The sequence below is a fragment of the Ictalurus furcatus genome, chromosome 1 (genome assembly GCF_023375685.1).
Source record: "Ictalurus furcatus strain D&B chromosome 1, Billie_1.0, whole genome shotgun sequence".
Lineage (NCBI taxonomy): Eukaryota > Metazoa > Chordata > Actinopteri > Siluriformes > Ictaluridae > Ictalurus > Ictalurus furcatus.
This window is the reverse complement of record NC_071255.1, coordinates 4,194,384-4,214,945: the sequence shown is the minus strand read 5'-3', so window position 1 is coordinate 4,214,945 and position 20,562 is coordinate 4,194,384. Positions and strand designations below refer to the sequence as shown.

The window sequence follows — 20,562 nt, the reverse complement described above, 5'->3', positions numbered from 1 at the left end:
ACAGTTTCCCCAATTGATAATTATTCCACTAAAAATATAGTCAACTTGGATTGGCTCAAAAGTTTGTGTATGTAACTTGCTATATGATCCAAAAGTCTGCAATTAAAACCTCTGTTTATTTCAGTTGCGCAAGTTGTAGACTTGTTTCATTTTCATTTTCATTGTTTCATTTTTAACACTTTGAACGCACTCATTGTTATTTGTAATATTAATAGTAATATAGTCAGTAACAGTTAAGCAATAATAATCATATCTTATTGGCTTGGACTCCATTGGATGTTCCTTCATTGACCTGCAAGAACAGCTCTGGTTCTTAATGGACCGTCGTAAGCATGCTCTAAAAAGCTCGCCAGCCCACATCAAACAAAACCACATCAATTACTTGGCAATTATTCCAGAACACAGCGCAAACAATCCCAGCAAAAATGAAAATGCCACGTCTGGGGATGAGGCTCGTGTAAACGTTGCTCTTTCTTTGAAATTGCTTTCAAAATCAGAGACCCATCCCACACAGAATCGGATAGTGCTGACACCAGCACTTATTGCATTTCAGGTTCGGCGGTGCAAGGATTTCCCATGATGCAAAGCCATGACAAAAGGATTGATGCCAAGAGGGGATTCGAAGCACTTCTGCGATTTTGCTTCACGAGATCCTTTTGCTCAATGAGGAGCATCTATGTTGAAGCCATTGCCAGAGGAACAGGCGTATACGCACTTCCAGGACCATCTGCACAGAAGCACGAGTCAGCTGGTGCTAATCACTTCACTGCTGGACCTGTTTTATATGCAGAGGAGTGGTGCATAGTAAATGAAGAATTCTTTTTCTTTGGTAGGAAAGTTCTTCATTCTGGATATTTCCAGAATGCATCAACTCTCATGACATTGAGTCACCAGCAAAAGTTAGTCATTGAGTGATAATTATTGTACATACAAGTTTCTAAGAAGCTCAAACACAGATCCTGGGAGGAAAAAAGCAAAACAAATAAGACAACCTGGGCCTGTACAGACTTTAGCCTCAGATTCCTGGTCATGGCTGATATGAGTGGAACCCTGTACGGACTTCGGCTCTTGTAGGTTTGATGTGTTTGCGCGTTCTGAGATGATTTTCTGCTCACCACGGTTGTAAATAGTGGTTGTTTGAGTTACTGAACAAGCATGAACAAGTCTGGCCATTCTCTTCGGAGCTCTCTCATCAACACGGTGTCTCCGCCAGCAGAACTGCCGCTCGTTGGATGTTGTATGTTTTTCACACCATCCTGTATAAACTCTAGAGACTTTTATGGGTGAAAATCCCAGGAGATACGATACTCAAACCAGCCCATCTTGCGTTAACAACCACGCCACGGTCGAGGTCACCGAGATCACGTTTTTTCCACATTCTGATGTTTAGTGTGAACATTAACTGAGCTGAATCTGGGTGGGTTTGTGTCCCAGGGCCAGCTCTATTTAAAGAGTTTCATTGCGGTATTTATCTGAGAACCTAGTAAGCGACTGTTGGTGAAGTTATGTGGACTGCGGACTACTAGTGATGTCGTGTGATGAATAAGATCTTAAGTTCATTTAATATTAAAATGTTTCCCCAAGAGAACAGGTGCAGGTAAATGAATATTTTAAACGCATAACCTAGATAATATCATCAACCACGATAAGCACGATGCGTGATATGAAATTTCATATGAGCGCAGGTCTGAACGGTATATCACGTGTTATTCTTCTTACGTTTGCATGGGCGAAACATTAATAGGAGCGTTTCCAGAATGAATATAATTCTGTTTGGAAACAGGAGCTAGGCTGCCGTTTGGCAAAAATTCATTAATTCCTCTCTGAAGGCGGACGTTTTGCCACATGTGGCTGCCGTGAAGGGAGGAGAGCTCTCTAAATCTTTTGAACTCTCTCTCCTCCTTATGGTGAGTAATTGGTCCCAGGACACCACTGTGTGTTTGTACCTCGTGCTTTCCATCTCCCTGGAGAAAGCTCTGCGTTTGTTCCAGCAGCTGTAGAACGTTCAAGACCACTAAAGCTCGACACTGTGGGTGAAGGCAAGTGGACGTGAGGCACATACAGTTTTATCCTAGAATGAGCGTTTCACTAAACTTCTCAAATACCATTGACCAGTGAGCATCGATGTTATACGGCATGACCTCATGCACACACCCATGGGAAAAGGGAGAGGCGATCAATGTTGGAAATGTTCAAATGACCCGAACGCCCTCTTTGAAGTGAGAAGGAACTGTTCTGAACAAATGTTTCACATTACATCCTGAATATTAAAATCCTAATTACTCAACAAATGGTGACTGAATCGATCAAATTTACGAGTCGGGTGAGTGAATCATAGATGCACACAGCATCTGGCTCAAAACTCTCCACTGGATTATTCCTTTAAGGACGGCACTTCATCTAATCTGCCTCTGTAACTACGTTGGACGTTCCCTGGTGAGTTTGCAAATGAATTGCCGGCCGCTAACGATTGCAGGTTTGTTTCATGAAGAGTGAAATTGGTTTACGCAAACCAAAGTTTTTTTAAAACACATATTGGGTTGAATTAGTAAGGAAAGTGTTCAGACCCCTCTGAAAGTATTGGAACAGCAAGGCCAATACTATTGTTTTCACTATACTGTACATTAAAGATATTAAAGTTGTTTTCCTTGGCTGATCTGTTCCATGTCTGCTTGTTAGTACACCAGTCGTTTCTTTCTTTTTTCAATACATTCCAAATAGTTGTGTTGGCTATGCCTAATGCTTGTGTGTGATTTCTCAGGTTCAAAATTGCTTGCTTTTCTCCCACAGACAGCTCTCTGGTCTTCCTGTTGGTTTATCCTTTTTAACAACAAATGCAGCCTTCACAGGTGAAAACTTGGGCTCAACCCAAGAGTAGACCTTCAGAGCTGTAAATTCTTTAAACAGTCAATTTGACAGCGCACACCTGGGCAGCGCGAAACACCAATGAGTTACATGTTCCGATTTTTTGATCACTTGAAAAAAATTCATTTAGTCAGTAAGTCAGCCAGTAAGTTTGTAATTCAGCTAGTACTTTTCTGTCAATCATTCAGCCAGTCAGTAATTATGAGTAATTCAATCAGTCAGTAGTTCAATCAGTTAGTCATTAAGTCAGTCAGTCTTAACTATTGTTAAAAAAGAAAGCCTAATCCAGTGGTTCCCAACTTTGCTCCTGGATTACCACTGTACTGCATCTTTGTTGTTTCCCTGCTCGAACACCCTGGATCTGCATGTTAATGCAGGGAAACCCTAACAGGTTGGGAACAACATGGTCTAATTCTTTATTTTAATTTTTATTCGATGATATTCAAGATATGAAATGTGATTCCTCCATATTTATGTGTTTATCCTTTATACACTCCTCTCACTGTGTTCTGATCTTACATCATGACAGACTTGGTCTAAAATCCCTCGACATCCACACAACATATGAGGTGTACTAAGCATACGAGGCCCTGAATAGTGATAGGCATGGTTATTCAAATATAAAGATATTTAAACAAATCGCTTCATTAAAATGGAATTTGGGTATTTGCGTATAATATAATTTGAGTATATTCAAATATTTTTGTCAATTAGCCGGTTCACTTTTAACAGGTTGTTAACAGACTGTTACAGAAGATACATCACCACTGTTAGCAACATAGTTATACCTTTTTTGAATTCTTGATTTTGATTGGTACAGCTTGGTAGTTCGGCTGCAAGGCAAATCAGAGTATGGTATTAATGTGCTAACTTAACAAATAGATAGATACAAATAGATGATCAGATTGTGTGTGTGTGTTCATATGGTGATGCTTGGTGTGTTTTAGTAGTTAAGGAAGGAGTCTCCAGTGTCAGCTCTTGGAAGTTTTCCATCATGGGAAAGGCTGGTGAAGGAACATCCGTTTATAGATATTATAACACAAGTGATGACGGGAACTAAGTTATTTCACGGACGTTAAATGGAACAATAAATGGTTAAAAATATTATTAACAAAGAATATTTGTTGTCAAATATATTCATTAATAAATATATTTGAGCAAATTGCTGTAGTATAAGAGGAATAAAGCTCTTCAGGATGGTAACGGTAACTCCGTTTTGAATCAGGTGGAGTCACACCACCCTGTCATTGATAATTTTCCTACAACAGTGCACAACTGAGTGTTTTTTTTTTTTTTTTTTTCCCCCAACTTGTATTCATAGTGGCAGTCACTTTTATAAGGTTTGAATTATAACATGCAAGTCGTCAGCTATTTACTATCAAAATGGTGCCGCTTTTTCATTGGTCAAGATGCTCATATATACCCGGAGAGTGAGAGTGGACACAGGAAACTGGGAGGCCTAGCAACGAATGCCAGAATGTGACCCCCCCCCCCCCCCCCCCTCGATTCATCTGTCGTCTGAGTGAAGCAACGGTTTTAAACCTGCAGCTGCTCAGGGTGTGGGGGGCTTTCAGTCCCACCATCTCACTCTTCCTCCATGTATAAATATAGGTTGCTAAGAGATCAGCATGTGTGCTAAGAGGCATGTTTCTCTGAGAGGCTCCGAGCGAAGGAACTCGCCCACACACCGCAGGACAATGCGAACAAAACGTGCAAGCCTCTCGGCTATGTCCGAACAAGTGTTAGTCCATTAAAGCTGATTTGTGGTGATGCACGCGTAGGTCATTTTTGGCAGCGTCAGCTGAAACTCCTGGCACTTTGGGATTTTGAAAATGTCTGTTTGTTATGGCTAATTTACAATTAAATTTGTTTCATTATTGGATGGTTTTTGTTTTGTTTTTCACATGGGGATGAGCATTTTGCTCATTTTGATAGCTTAGAATTCCTGTGGAAGTGGATTGTGGGTGTGTTGGGGAATTCTCAAATCATATTGGTCGGAAAGGTTTGACTAATTTCCCGACGTTAGTTCTGTCTGCAAGGTTTATGTTACTCGAATAAATCATTATGTCTATCGTAACAAATTATACAAGGATTTATATTCTGGATACTCTGTGAGGAGACATTTGACATTTTTGGAAGGAGTCGCCAGTGTCAGCGCTTTAACAGTCAGTTTGCAGGTAAAGGAAATTCTTCAGGACAGAGGAGTTTATGCTTTGCAGTTTCTCAGAAACATGATGTGTTTTATTAACTTCAAGTTAAAGAGACTGGGTGAGGGAAGGACTGTTTATAACTGTTATAATAATATAAGTAGTAACAGGAATTACTTGGTAACTAACATTAAACATGGTTATAAAGAGATAACATGCTGTTATTGTTTGTCATCACTACGCTCTGGTGTAGACCATAAGTTTCCGACCAAAATGGAACAGAAAGTGTTTTTGTAAAGCTTGTGAGATGCATATGGTGCTGTGAAAAAGTATCTGATTTCTTCTGTTTTTGTGTATATCTCATACTAAATAGTTTCAGAAATTAAAACAAAATCTAAGATTAAACAAAGGAATCCTGAGTAAACAAAAAATACAGTTTTTAAGTGATGATATTTATTGAAGCAACAAAGTTATCCAATACCAACTGGGCCTGTGTGAAAATTTATTTGTTCCCATAGTTATTAATTCACCAAATGTATGAAACTATTCATAATGGGGTTCAGCTGGACTAGACACAACCAGGCCTGATTATTGCAAACCCTGTTCAATCTTTTTCAACAACATGAAGTTGGTTAAAAGGTCTTACTCAGTAACACACTATGCCAAAGTTGAAAGAAATTCCAGAAATGATGAGGAAGGTTGAAATACATCAGTCTGGGAAGGGTTACAAAGCTATTTCAAAGGCTCTGGGACTCCAGAGAATCACAGTGAGAGCCGTTATCTCCAAATGGAAAAACACTGCACAGTAGTGAACCTTCCCGTAAATGTCCGACCTTCCAAAATTCCTCCAAGAGCACAGTGACGACTCCTCCAGCAAGTCCAAGAGCCAAGGACAAAATCAAAGGACCTACAGGCCTCTCTTTCATTAATAAAGGTCACTGTTCATGACTCCACTATCAGAAAGACACTGGGCAAAAATGGCATCCATGGAAGAGTGGTGAGGTGAAAACCACTGCTAACCCAGAAGAACATTAAGGCTGAATTTGTCTGAATTTTGCCAAAACACACCTTGATGATCCTCAAACCTTTTGCGACGATGTTCTGTGGACTGATGAGTTGGAAGTGGAACTGTTTGGAAGACTGGGGTCCCGTTAAATCTAGCGTAAATCAAACATAGAATTCCACAAAAAAAATGCCCATGAGTCTGGCAAGGGATTTAAAAAATCTCCAAGCTAGTTAAAATACACCATTCCACTGTAAGGAAAATCAAATGGCAAAGATTCCAAACAACTGCCAATTTGTCCAGGACTGGACTGGCCGTCCCAGAAAATTCAGCCCAAGGTCAGACCGTCCGAGAACCCCAAAATTTAATCTCAGGATCTGCTAGTAAGTCTTGCAGCTGGTGTCAAAGTGCATGCTTCTACAATCAGAAATAGTGCTCAAATTTGACCTTTGCAAGCCTTTGCAAGAGTACAGTTTTCCAATGAGCATATAGGCAAAGACCAGGCCTTTTGGAATAATGTGCTCTGGACAGATGGAGCAGAGATAGAATTGTTTGGCCACAGTAACAGCAGACATGCTTGGCACAGACCAAAAAGACAGCTTTTCAGGAGAAGCACCTCATACCAACTGTGTTGGGAATGTTATGGTTTGGGGTTACTTCGCTACCTCAGGAACTGGATAGCTCGCATTCATTGATCCAACTATGAATTCTGCATCATATCAAAGAGTGCTTAAAGATAACGTGAGGCCATCTGTCTGGAAGTTGAAGTTGAACCGAAAGTGGACCTTTCAACAGGCTAATGATCCTAAGCACACGAGCAAATCCACCAAGGAATGGTTCAAAAAGAAGAAACGGTGGGTTATGGAACGGCCTAGTCAAAGCCCAGATTTGAATATCATTGAAATGTTGGGGGGGGGGGGGGGTTGAAATGGGCATAACATGCAAGAAAACCCTCAAACATCTTGCAACTGAAAGATTGCATGTAAGAGTGATCATAAATTCCAGCAAGCCTGGTGGACAATTATACAAGATGCCTACAAGAAGTAATAGTACTGTAGCTTCTGAGGCCAAGGGTATACTTACTTTTTCCACAGACAAATATCACATCTATTGATATTTCTGTTGAATAAATGATTGAAAATACAAATTTTCTTTGCGGTTTTGTTCAAGTATATCAACTTTATTAATAGGCAGTGTTTTCAAAGATGATCAAAATTTTTCTTGTTCAAATATGTCAAAAAAGCCAACAATTTCCATCAGGTATACTTTTCACATGACTGTGTGTGTGTATTTTTATATATATATATATATATATATATATATATATATATGAGAGAGAGAGAGAGAGAGAGAGAGAGAGAGATAGATAGATATAATAGATATAGATAGATAGATAGATAGATAGATAATACACATTTACCTATATAATTTTGTTTTGTAAGTATTTGTGCCCATCCCTGGCCCTTGTGTGTTTCATGGGAGCACCAGTGATCTTCATGACCCCCTTTAAATCATTCTCTCTGAATCATGGTGGCTATAACTGCCATTTCTTCCATTGTACATTTTTATACCTTTTAGGATTTTTCCTTTCCAGCCTTCCAAAGGAGAAGTTCCTCCTGTCTAGCTAGAAATAATGAATCATCCTGTGGTTTTAACAGTTTGTCCTGTTTACTGAAGACATTCAGTGACTGTACATTCTGATATGTACCATTTTGTTCAAACTGAAAAACCCACAAAGGCCTGTATAAAAGCAAGATTAATGGGCTGTTATAAAGCTGCCATTGTTTATTACTTGGCCAACTGTGTACTGGTCAGCTTTTACGCTCCAGTTGCTTGAGGAGGTCTTCTGAAAACAGATTTTCTTGTTTATTTGAGTCAGCACACTTCTACTGTCATAACAGATTTTGTCATGAGACTTGCCTAGACTCAATGCGAGTGGTCAAACAGACCTAAAAGACTTTTGACATCGAATTGTGTTTTTATTCCTTAGCATTGAATTTCCTGGTTGTGCAGATTTAAAGATATCTCAGCTGCTATACTGTGACTTCATTAATTACAGTGGCAGGAAAGAGTATGTGAAGTGAACCCTTTAGAATGACCTGCATTTATGTGTAAATTGTCCTAAAATTTGGTTTGATCTACATCTAAATTACAGTAGTTGACAAGCACAATCTGTGTTTAATTAATAACACATAAGTTATTGTATTGTTCTTGTACATATTGAATACATCATTCAAATTTTCACAGTATAGGTTGGGAAAAGTATGTGAAACCCTAGGCACAAATTAGAGTTGGAAGTTGGCAAACCTGGCCTCGAATTAATGAGACGAGTTTGGAGGTTTGGGTTAGAGCTAACCTGACTTATAAAAAACGAAGCAAACATTTTGAGTTTGCTATTCACAAGAAGCATCTGCCGATGTGAACTTTGCCTCGAAAAAAAAGGGATCTCAGTATGGAAATGGAAATGGAAGCTCAGCCATGAAGGTTTAGACCATGCAGACTCGCAGAGCTGGCCCACCCTAGTGCTGAAGCCCTTAGGATATAGAAATTGCCTATTCTCTGTTGTATCACTGACTACAGAGTTCTAGACTGCCTCTAGACGCAACCTCAGCATGAGTACTGTACATTGGGAGCTCTTTCTATAGCAAAGCAACCGCACACAATCCTAACATCACTATGCACAATGCCAAGCGTTGGCTACAGTGGGGTAAAGCACACCGCCATGTGTTCTGACGTGATGAGTCATGCTTCACTGTCTGGCAGTCTGATGGACGAATCTGGGTTTGGGGCATTCCCGGAGAACGCTAACTACCAGAGTGCAAAGAAAAATTGTACCAACAGTAAAGTTTGATGGAGGAGGGTCTGTTTTTTTCAGGGTTTGGGCCTCTTAGTTCCAGTGAACTTTAGACAGTTGTATGTGTCCAACTTTGTGGCACCAGTTTGTGGAAGGCCCTTTCCTATTCCAGCATGACTGCCCCCGTGCACAAAGCAAGGTCCATAAAGACATGGTTGAGTTTAGTTTGGAGGAACTCCAGTGACCTGCACAGAGCCCTGACCTCAACCCTATTGTACACCTCAACTGGAACGTCATTTGCGAGCCAGGATTTCTCGTCAGTGCCTGAACTCACTAATGCTCTTTTGATTGAATGGGCACAAATCCCCACAGACACACTCCAAAATCCTGTAGAAAGCCTCCTGAGAAGAATGGAGGCTGTTATAGCTGCAAAAAATAAAAAGGTGGGGGTGGACCAACTCCATGTTAATACCCATGATTTTGGAATGGTGTGTCCAACAATCTCATATAGGTGTGATGGTCAAGCATGTGTTTACGAACCCCACTGCCTGGGGCACTATATAGTATATGGACATAGTTGTGATCTGACAATCTATTCAGAACCAGGCACACGTAGGTATGAGCAAAATAAAGCCCACAACTTTCATAACGTGTTACATGACTGTATACTTATTCATTTCCCTTAGTTTTTATTAACACACTTATCTAACAGACTAGCTTGCCATACAGAGCTACATCAATGTCCAGTTTGTCCACCCACTTCTTAGCATCGCCAGCTACAGTAATTAGCAGGACCAGGATAAAGCCGTTACTGAAGATGAATGAATGCTTGAATGATACGTAGTCTGACCACCTGACTGACGTTGCATCAGCTACGTTTAATCGTGGGAATTACTTTTAGCAATCTACACAGTCCACAATATTGTCCTTTACTTACACCAATTACATCATACACAAGAGCTACACGGGTTTTATCCCATTAATAAGCTAGTGAGAAAGTACTAGAATGTATAAACTAGAAATAATTGACTTCAGTTTTAATAGCAAACAGTGCCAGTTTCTGTCTGTAAAGAAGTTGCAATCTGATCTAGCTAGACAGGTCATTTTGGTTTTACTACACCTTCCGCTGTGCAAATATGACATTTGAGAAGACAATAAACCTTTGAAGGAAATGACATAATGAATGATGAAAGATTAGTACCAAAGAAAGGCTTAAATTTCAACCTATAGGAAAATGGTTGAGGGGTCGATCGGATTTAACAATGATTACGTTGTCAGTTCTTTCTTTTGAAGAACAGTCAAGTTTGCGAATATAAATAATTGTGTACTGCCGTGTTGAATACTAGAGCAATGAACAATTAGATGGCATTATCTAAACACTTGACACCGCTTTCTAATAGTTATATACAAAATTTTTCCAAATTAGCTACGCAGACGTGTTTTGTTGTTGTAATATTTAGATTTCATTTTCTATTGTTCATGAAAACCAGACAGATTACAAACCCAACACTTTGAATACAAGTTACTCAAAGTGCAACCGGTTCTTCCCTTGTTTTGAGTATAGTGCGTTTAAAAAAAAAAAGAAAAAAGAGGTGCAGGCAACCTAATCTGATACGCATTCTCCGAGGCAGAAAGTTGAACTTTCATTTGTAGAAAACAGCCAGCTTTGTTTTTGTGTAGCGTGAACCGTAGCCAAATGACCGCTCCAAATCCACCAGCTCCTTCTTTCAAGTCAAGTTCTTTTCTCTTTTTTTTTTGCCTCTCTCTCTCTGTTCTTTTTTCTTTCTTGAACGAGGTATTTGGACACGCCGTCATTCCAGTTTTGTCTTTTGTAAAAGTGTATCGCTGTGAGCTTTGAAATAAGAGCTTTCATCCACAGAAGACATTGTAGGCTATGTGTATTGCATAGTGAGTTGTACGAAAGGGACAAGGCTCAGATGTTTGTTTGTTTTTTCTGTAAGTTGGATGGCTAAATAATGTCGATGTTGAATATAATGATTTGTGTAATATTTTTAGTTTGACCATTTTTTGACCAAAAAAATATAAATCAAACGGGTCATTTCAGATGTTTTTTATACAAATAGAAAAATCGAGCTTTTGTTAAACTGGCTTTTGAAAATGTCTTTTGATGGAAATATTCAGTCTTTTACAAGGGAACACAAATAAATAAATAAATAAATACCAAATCCAAGGGGCAAGTAAAACCTTATGCTGCCCAGTCACGTTGTTGTTTCCTGGAAAGAAGTGGTAGCGACTGTAATTTTAGTAATAAATGGCGAGTTAGTTAGCTATTTAGGTGCATTAATACAGACTTCAGGAACCGAGCGAGTATATGACTATTATTATCCTCTTCTAACAGCGTTTATAATGTAGCACATCATCTTCCTAGAGCCTTTTTTTTTCCTCTTTTATTTTATCTCAAACATTCCAGCTACTGATTTGTCCATTCTTGTTTAACTTTCCTTTATTTGTATGTCATTTGAGAGCTGCTTTTACTTCTTTGTATTACCACACTGTGTAGTTTTATAATTTAGCATTCTACTCGCACTGAAACTGAAAGGAATACAGCACGATGCCTGGTTTTTACCCAAACCTCAGCCAAAAAGTCCAGCAGACTGTGGTGATGCTTTTGCTCGAACATGCCTTGTTGAATTGTTTATGCCGAGTTGAATGAGGAAACTCCTCAAACTGTGAGGAAAACAGAGGACCAGGTTTCTATGGCTATAGCAGGTCAGGATTTGTGTATGTCCTGATCAACTGACTCTTTCTGAGAGGACGAGAGAGAGAGATCAGAAAAGAGGGAGGACGAATTTGGGTCGTGGAATGAGCAGGCAACCATAAGCACTAATCGCTTAATCAGGTTAGTCATCTAGCACAGAGTTGACGTTGCTAGTTTAGCTCAGGGACCTACTTTACTAGCGCTATCTATCTATCTATCTATCTATATATATATATATATATATATATATATATATATATATATATATATATATATATATATATATATATATATATATATATATATATATATAATATATATATATAGGGGCAGTTGTGGCTTGGTGGTTACGGCTCTGGGTTACTGATCAGAAGGTCGGGGGTTCAAGCCCCAGCGCTGCCACTGTTGGGTCCTTGAGCAAGGCCCTTAACCCTCTCTGCTCCAGGGGCGCTGTATCATGGCTGACTCTGCGCTCTGACCCCAACTTCCTGACATGCTAGGATATGCGAAGAAAAGAATTTCACTGTGCTGTAACGTGTACGTGATCCATAAAGACTCAACATCATTATACCTGCCACTGAGATGGAGAGTGCGTCTCACACACATTAGCGGTTAAAAATTTCGGTCAAAGTACATAGTAGCGTGCTTTGCTAGGTTGCCTAAATTGTAGGGATGCATCGATACCGATACCGGTATAGGATATCAGTCTCGTTTATCTCATTTATTGTTTTTTTTATTTAAAATATACCACTTTGGACGCTAAACTTCCATGAACGCAAACTCCTCCCCAAGTGTCATAAAAACCAAGCGGTCTAACTTTAAAAGGCCGAGCAGATGCATTAGTAACCTGGTATCTGTGTGTTCTGGGAGTGCCAGCTGGGAAGCTGAGAGTTTCCTGCTCTCCCACAGGACTTGGCTCAAACCTAAAAGGCTCTTTGTTGGCGGTGGTGTGCTACTCGAATAGACACCGAGTTCGAGACAAGAGCACTTTCAGAACGTCTTATCCTGTCAACATCGGAGGTGTGGCGATCTTCAGACTGTCTATCATAATACTGACGCTTCTAAGATACCTTCCTAGATGGCTTAATGTGTAACAGTTTCTTAATACCAAATATCCACGTTAACCCTTTCGGTTTGGCCTGGACTGTTGCGTATTCACCCGAGCCAGCGGTAGAGGGCATTTCTGATTGCGTAACAAGCGAATGACACAACAAGGTTAGAGTGTTGGAGAATGAAAACTTTATTAATAATTAGCAGGCTGAGTTCAAGGTCTACATGCCATGGCACGTTCATGTTTTCCATCTGACAGCAGACCAGGAGAGACGTCTTCAGTCTTCCCGAATGACTCTTTTTCTTTTGTATTCCTAAATGCCATCGAACGCAGACGGTCTTTCGGAAAACAGTGACCTTTCAGCCATGACGTGAGTCCGTCGATTCCGTTTCACGTGAATATTCGCTTTCAGTAGCTTTGCTCGGTCTGTCTGTTAAAACCAGGAATTTCAGTATACGGTTCGCACAGGGGATGGGCGAATATCCGTAAAAGGACGTACGTGTAAGAACGTATTTTGTCATCGACAAGGAGCTCAGAATAAAAGATTGCTGTCATTGCAACCTGTGAATGATATTTTTACACTCGTTCTCTTCCAAGGTCTCAAGTGGGAAAGTGGTGGAGGAATTGTAGACTTTTGCGGATCTGTCGCGTTAAGTTATTGTCTGGATTTTTGGTAGACCGTCTTAAGTAATGGACTGGAAGTAGCTACTCGGGAATTCATAAACCAAAAGCAAGTTAAAGCTTCAGTGTGCTGAACTAATCCCATGGTTTAGGATTGCATGGAAACCTAACTGACCAGGCTAAAATAGTGGTAGCTAACATATTGTAATACCATGTGGGTAGCTAGTTTGCTAGTTACAATAAATGTGTTAATACAGACTAAGGGAAAATGCATGACACTTTTATTTTTTTTGTCAATATGTTTAAAAGCGAGGTGACTGTGTATACTGTCAGACTGTCAGTTATACTGTCAGTTATATAAGACTGTGGCTTATATAACCGATTTGCTCTGCATCACTATGAAGTGCATTAAGTTTACACATAGCTACGTACCAAATAAAAAAATTTTGTTTTGTTTTGTCAATTACAGAGTACACTTTTTTTTTTTTTTTTTTTCTTTTTCTTATGGTGGTTAGCCGTGCCTTAAAATATGGTTCTCTGATTGTTATCTGCCCCATCTTAATATTGCAAAGAGTTTTAATTAGGTGGTACAGTCACTTTGTAAATAAGCTGAATGATATATTCAAGCCTCATCAAAGCCTTAAAATTGTTGCATTCATACATACAGATGCTTCGAAAGCCATAAAGGCTCATGTTTTCGAATGTAGTTTTGACGTGCTTTTATTTTTAATATATAGCTAATTTAAAAAAAAATTACATTGTACAATTTCTAACATTGGCTGCTTCCAATCTGATTAAATGTTATTAAAAAACAACATAAAAAAAAAAAAGATATCGATATACTCATGATATCTCATGTCATAAAAGTGTATTTATCACGCTAGGGATATTATATAGCAGTTTCGGCCGTCCCTTATCCTGCATCATTTTTCCAGCATGAGGGTGTTTGTTGCTGGTGTTGTGACATGTACTTGTCTTAACTTCTATGGCAATCTTCCAGGTGATATCAAAAGTGTCAGATAAGGAAATCATAAAAATAGCTCAGAGGAAGGCTCATAAAAATACCTATTCGATTACGTAGAGAATACCTGCGTTCTCACTTTTTTTTATTTTAAATATGAAGAAATGCAACGTGCAAAGGTTATTTAAAGAGATCTTTTGTACCCTCATCGGTTCATTTTTATCTATTGTACAGGAGCAAAATGAAGGCACGTGCTCCGCCTCCGCCCTCAGCCCCCCAGCCTGCCCCTCGCAAGATCTTCCGCAATGCCATTCCCGATGGAGGAGCAGCACCCGACACCAAGGAGAATGTGGCACGGAGCACCGTGGACCTCCAAATCATGCTGCCTAATGGATACGAAACTCTGGTCACTGTGGATGGGAGGTAATTAATATCAATTAATAATAATAATAATAATAATAATAATACTTCAAGGAGGTGTAAAATACATTGTTGGTCTGGAGTTATATCACATATAATATATTGCAGATGGCTCTAAGTAGTGCTCTAAGCAATGTGTTAATGTGTGCTGTGATCATCATATTCATCTGACTTATTTCAGATCAAGTTTTTTATTTTAAAAAATACATATATATATGAATCACAACATTTATACAATACTAATCAAGTCAAAATATTTTGCTCCAACTAATTCAGCCATTTTGTTTTGCTTTGAAACCCAATTCCCACCCCATTGTCTACGTCTCAACAGTCTGCTAGGATGAGGGTTAAGTTTCCTCTGAGACTCTACAACTGCGTCAATGTGCTTGGAGGAGAGTGCTAACCATAGATACAGTTTTATGCAAAGGGTTTGGGCAGCCTTTGGGATTTTATTGATTTTTGAAGAGAAAAGAAGTAAACACAAGCTTCTAAAGCAAACTTTTGTAATGTAATTTTTTTTTGTAATTGTTTGGACAATAGTAAAAGCCTTAATTGGGCTTTAATCGATTTGTTAGGCAGGTTAAGAATTGTTATTAGACCAAGACCAGTCTTAGATACTGTACATGAGGGGCAGTGGTGGCTCAGTGGTTAAAGGCTCTGGGTGACTGATCAGAAGGTCAGGAGTTCAAGTACCAGCACTGCCAAGCTGCCACTGTTGGGGCCCTTGATCAAGGCCCTTAACCCTCTCTGCTCCAGGGGGCGCTGTATCATGGCTGACCCTGCGCTCTGACCCCAACTTCCTGACATGCTTGGGTATGCGAAGAAAAGAATTTCACTGTGTTATAATGTTGCCGTAAAGCAAAACAGCACTAACGGTAAATAAATAAATAAATAAATAAATAAATAAATACTGGATCTAGAGCATGTGACAATCACAGGACGATAAACCTCAGCGCTACAGTGAATATGGTCTAACGCCACTCGTTAGTTATATATATATTTTTTATCTTTTGGATGATGAAATGAAAAACAGTTCAGTTGCAATTGCTGTGTAACCCTTGGCTTAATTCCCTAAAGACCATCTACAATTGAATCTTTAAAAACATTTCAGTGCTGATTAATGAGTAATAAATCCACGTATGGTCTATTACATTACTTCTGATAAACGAATGTGTTATGGCCGCAACAAATTAAGGGCAAAGAGATCTGAACATTTTCTTGAAAACAGTCCTGTACACACCTCTAGCATAAAAAGACACCCACACACCAACATAGCCTGTGTCACATACAGATACTTCCTCCACACTGTTCATAATCATCACAAAGAGTAAAAGCAGACGCCTCCTGAGATTTATTACACAGTGGCTGATTGGCTCAGATATGGCTGTGTGCTGAAATCTAAAACAGCATGATTTCTTTTCCACCTATCTCTTATTCTTGTTAATAATAATAATAATAGTAATAATAATAATAATTGTCTCTTGAAGTCATGAGATGATAATCTGTGCATTAGCATAGGATGCAGCACAGCGCATGTTATGTTCATTAGTAAATAGCTCGCACCTGTAAACTACATAAAGAATAAAACACTTTGGGGCATGCTGTTACAGAAAAATAATCAACAGTATGGTTGTGTTTGGTTTAGTCTGGGTTAGTTTGAGTTATTCTTGTGCTTTGGTTTTAGTTTGGTTTGATTTAGTGTGGTTTGGGTTAGTGCGGTTTAGTGTGGTTTGGGTTAGTGTTTAGTGTTAGTGTTTAGTGTGGTTTGGGTTCGTGCGGATTAGTGTGGTTTGGGTTAGTGTTTAGTGTGGTTTGGGTTAGTGCGGTTTAGTGTGGTTTGGGTTAGTGTTTAGTTTGGTTTGAGTTAATGTGGTTTAATGTGGTTTGGGTTAGTTTGGTTTGGCTTCATTTGGTTTGGGTTAGTTTGTTGTGGTTTGGGTTAGTGTGGTTTGGGTTAGTGTGGTGTGGTTTGGGTTAGTGTGGTGTGGTTTGGGTTATTGTGGTTTGGGTTATTGTGGTGTGGTTTGGGTTATTGTGGTTTGGGTTATTGTGGTGTGGTTTGGGTTATTGTGGTTTGGGTTAGTGTGGTGTGGTTTGGGTTATTGTGGTGTGGTTTGGGTTATTGTGGTTTGGGTTATTGTGGTTTGGGTTAGTGTGGTGTGGTTTGGGTTAGTGTGGTTTGGGTTAGTGTGGTGTGGTTTGGGTTATTGTGGTTTGGGTTATTGTGGTGTGGTTTGGGTTTGGGTTATTGTGGTGTGGTTTGGGTTAGTGTGGTGTGGTTTGGGTTATTGTGGTTTGGGTTATTGTGGTGTGGTTTGGGTTATTGTGATTTGGGTTCGTGTGGTGTGGTTTGGGTTAGTGTGGTTTGGGTTCGTGTGGTGTGGTTTGGGTTAGTGTGGTTTGGGTTAGTGTGGTTTGGGTTCGTGTGGTGTGGTTTGGGTTAGTGTGGTTTGGGTTAGTGTGGTGTGGTTTGGGTTATTGTGGTTTGGGTTAGTGTGGTTTGGGTTAGTGTGGTGTGGTTTGGGTTAGTGTGGTGTGGTTTGGGTTATTGTGGTGTGGTTTGGGTTAGTGTGGTTTGGGTTATTGTGGTTTGGGTTATTGTGGTGTGGTTTGGGTTAGTGTGGTGTGGTTTGGGTTAGTTTGGTGTGGTTTGGGTTGGTTAGTGGGGTTTGGGTTAGTTTGGTGTGGTTTGGGTTAGTGGGGTTTGGGTTAGTTTGGTTTGGGTTAGTGTGGTTTGGTTTTGGTTTAGTGTAGTTTGGTTTTGTGTGGTTAAGTTTAGTTTTGTTTTGACTTGGTTTGGTGTGGTTTTGGTTTAGTGTAGTTTGTTTTAGTGTAGTTTGGTTTTGGTTTAGTGCAGTTTGGTTTTGATTTAGTGCAGTTTGGTTTTGGTTTAGTGTAGTTTGGTTTAGTGTAGTTTGGTTTTGGTTTAGTGTGGTTTTGGTTTAGTGTAGTTTGGTTTAGTGTAGTTTGCATTTGGTTTAGTGTCTTTTGGTTTAGTTTGGTTTTGGTTTAGTGTAGTTTGGATTTGTTTTAGTGCAGTTCGGTTTAGTGTAGTTTGGATTTAGTTTAGTGTAGTTTGGTTTAGTGTGGTTTAGTTTTGGTTTAGTGTAGTTTGGTTTAGTGTGGTTTAGTTTTATTTTGATTTGGTTTAGTGTAGTTTGGTTTGGATTGGGTTAATGTGGTTTAGTTTGGTTTTGATTTGGTTTGACTGGGTTAAGTTGTGTTGTGTTTAGTGTTTTCCTGGTGTTTCCATTCAAGTTTTCTTATGTACAAATTCAAAATGGGTGTGAAAAAATAGAAACCATACCTTTCTCTCTCTCTCTCTCTCTGTCCCTTCAGTGTCAAATGGTATAATTACACCTCTTTCTGTTGGCACTAAAGACTTGTAACCCAAGCCTTCTTTTGCCCTCCTGTCTCTCTCTCTCTCTCTCTCTCTCTCTCTCTCTCTCTCTCTCTCTCAGGAAAGCTCTGATGGACGTGTTGGTGGACTTGTGCGCTCAGTACCACCTGAATCCAGCTGAACACACACTGGAGCTGACGTCGGCTGAGGGCCAGCCTGTCTCCTTTAAGCCCAACACCATCCTGGGAACACTGCACGTCAGCCGCGCCCTCATCAAGGAGAGAACTTCAGAGGAGCGGGTACCCAGGAAACCCGCGCCCAAAGTGCCAGAGGTGAGCCGCATTTTATATACGACCAGCACTGAAATATTTTTAACATGAGCACCAAATGTTAATGTTGTGTGTGTGTGTGTGTGTGTGTGTGTGTGTGTGTGTGTGTGTGTGTGTAAGCGCTTTGTGTTCTGTGGACAAATAGCACTGAAACTAGTTTTGTTCACCACTTCCTGTTCGACGATAGACTGCATCGATACGTGATCTTTACACCGAATGCTGAATTAGAGTTTTACTAAGTAGCCTGACTGTCCTGAATGTCCACAGCATTGTTTAAACAGGCTGCTGCTGCATTTTTACTATCGTTTGCTGATTTTTTTTATTCTCTTCTCTTCTTCTTTATCTTCTTAATTATGTATTCAAGTAACAGTATCTACGTCCTTATTATTATTATTATTGTTGTTATTACTACTGATTACTACTATCGTACACACCTTTCAAAAATATATTACTTAATGATGTTGATAACGCATGACATAGTACTAACAGAGCTGATATCAGGGTCTAGTCAAGGCTTAGTCGACTTTGTTAAAGTGTCTGTCTGAAATCTGAAACGGAAAAATGATTATTAATGATGAAAGATTAAAGGTTATTAAAAAAGCAAAATTCTAGAAAGGTCTGCCATTGTCTGTCTGTTTAGTCCTGTGCTTTGCATAAGTATATACCCCCCAGGACATTGTCAACATTTTATATTGTTGTTATCTGGAATTAAAATGGGATTTGCCATTCGGCATAGACAATATGTCTGACATTTGAAGGTGCACGTGTTTTTTTTCTCATCCTCTTGGCTGTTTAGAATGTTTTTTTTTTTGTTTGTTTTTTGTTTTTACGACCAAATCCTGATCGTCTTGGACATGGTTTGCTAGCTCCTTGGTCTTCATGATGTTGTTTGTTTAGGTACGGTCTCTAACAAACTCTAGGTTGTTCCCGGTATTTAAATCGACGTCACATGACACTTTAATTGTTTAATGGCACTTGAGTCAACCGTGTGACTTCTGATGTTGACTTCTGATACTTATATGATGTGATTTTTTTTTTTCTCTTCTCCCATTTCCCACTACAAAATAGTGGACTAGTTCAATGGGGGTGAATACTGTAGTTTATAAAAGCCCTGCCACTTGCATTAACAGGTTTAGATAGAGTTCAACTTTTTTTATTTGATTTCTTAGTAGGTGAAATATTGATTTTGTCATAGTTATACGTTGTATTCTTGAACAATAAGGATGTATGACATTTGAAGAAAGGACCAGAATAAAAGTAGTTCTCGCGAGTTGGCCATGTACCTCTTGCTATTCCTTTTTTCTACTTTTGTTCACTAGAGTGCTTTGAGCAGTTTCAGAATAAGCGTCAGGAATTCGCTGAAATATGACTCCGAGAGCTTAATCAAACCTCATATTCCTGTAGAACAGCCGATTTTGTCTCTCGCTTTTATTCACGACTGCCATTGCATCAATACAGCGGCTCTTTTTGTTTTATTTTCTTTCTCCGAGACGCGTGAAGCCAGCCGAGATATTTTCACCCGAACTGCCATAAAACACTCGGTGCTTTCTTCCCTCTTCCGCATACATGAGCTCGGAGATGCCCGTGACTGACAAACCACGGCCAGATCGTGCTCTCGTTTTCAGAGCTCGAGCTTGCGGTCTCGTTAGAATAGGGCGAGCGCTTCCCTGCTACGAAATTAGGGGCATAGCGTTCTTTTCTTTTGTTCCGTTCGCTGTTGAGCTTTTGAGTTCATTTGGAATTACACGCATATGATGTACATTATCCAACATGTTCGGTTCATTAGTTCCTTTTTGTTTTGCATTTGCATTCAATTCTGATTCAGTCAGAAGATTGTAAGCTTGCTTCATCGTGTTATTTTGTGTAACTTCATCTCTGCCCTTTAAACTAACTCAGCAGGAAGAGCCGGCTTCTCCCGAACACACTCGAGCCAAGGTACAGTGGCCTCCACCTCTTCGTCTCGAGTGTCCATTTCTCTCTCTCACTCTCTGGAGTCTTCCCTCCTTCTGGCATGTGGTGAATTTTTAATGCCAGTCTTACCTTTAGTTACCATGCATTATTGCTGTCTCTCTGATGCTCGCTCTCTCTCTCTCTCTCTCTCTCTCTCTCTCTCTCTCTCTCTCACTCGCTCACTCGCTCACCCTCTTGCTCTCCTTCTGACCTTTGAGCTCGGCTGTCGTCATGACTACATGACATACTTGTGACTACACTCAACTCCAGAAGTTGCAGTAGTCGATGACTAGCCCCACATTCATGAGTGGGATTTTTCCAATCTCCTGTTTGTTACAATAAAGTTTTTTTTTTTGATTGCT

General features: G+C 39.6%; 1 protein-coding gene across 7 annotated transcripts in view; it reads left to right on the top strand.

Moving 5' to 3' along the window:
• cobl (cordon-bleu WH2 repeat protein) overlaps window positions 1-20,562 on the top strand; it is a 68,872-nt gene that overhangs the window by 12,314 nt on the left and 35,996 nt on the right. For 6 of the 7 annotated variants that reach the window (XM_053620761.1, XM_053620746.1, XM_053620722.1 and 3 more), the window contains exons 1-3: window positions 12,420-12,949; window positions 14,396-14,584; window positions 18,043-18,253. In XM_053620761.1, the coding sequence (XP_053476736.1) occupies window positions 12,897-12,949; window positions 14,396-14,584; window positions 18,043-18,253 (453 nt within the window). In that variant the 5' untranslated portion in view covers window positions 12,420-12,896. Of the gene's footprint in view, window positions 1-12,419; window positions 12,950-14,395; window positions 14,585-18,042; window positions 18,254-20,562 lie in introns of those variants that run through there. The other variant, XM_053620737.1, reaches the window with a different exon arrangement.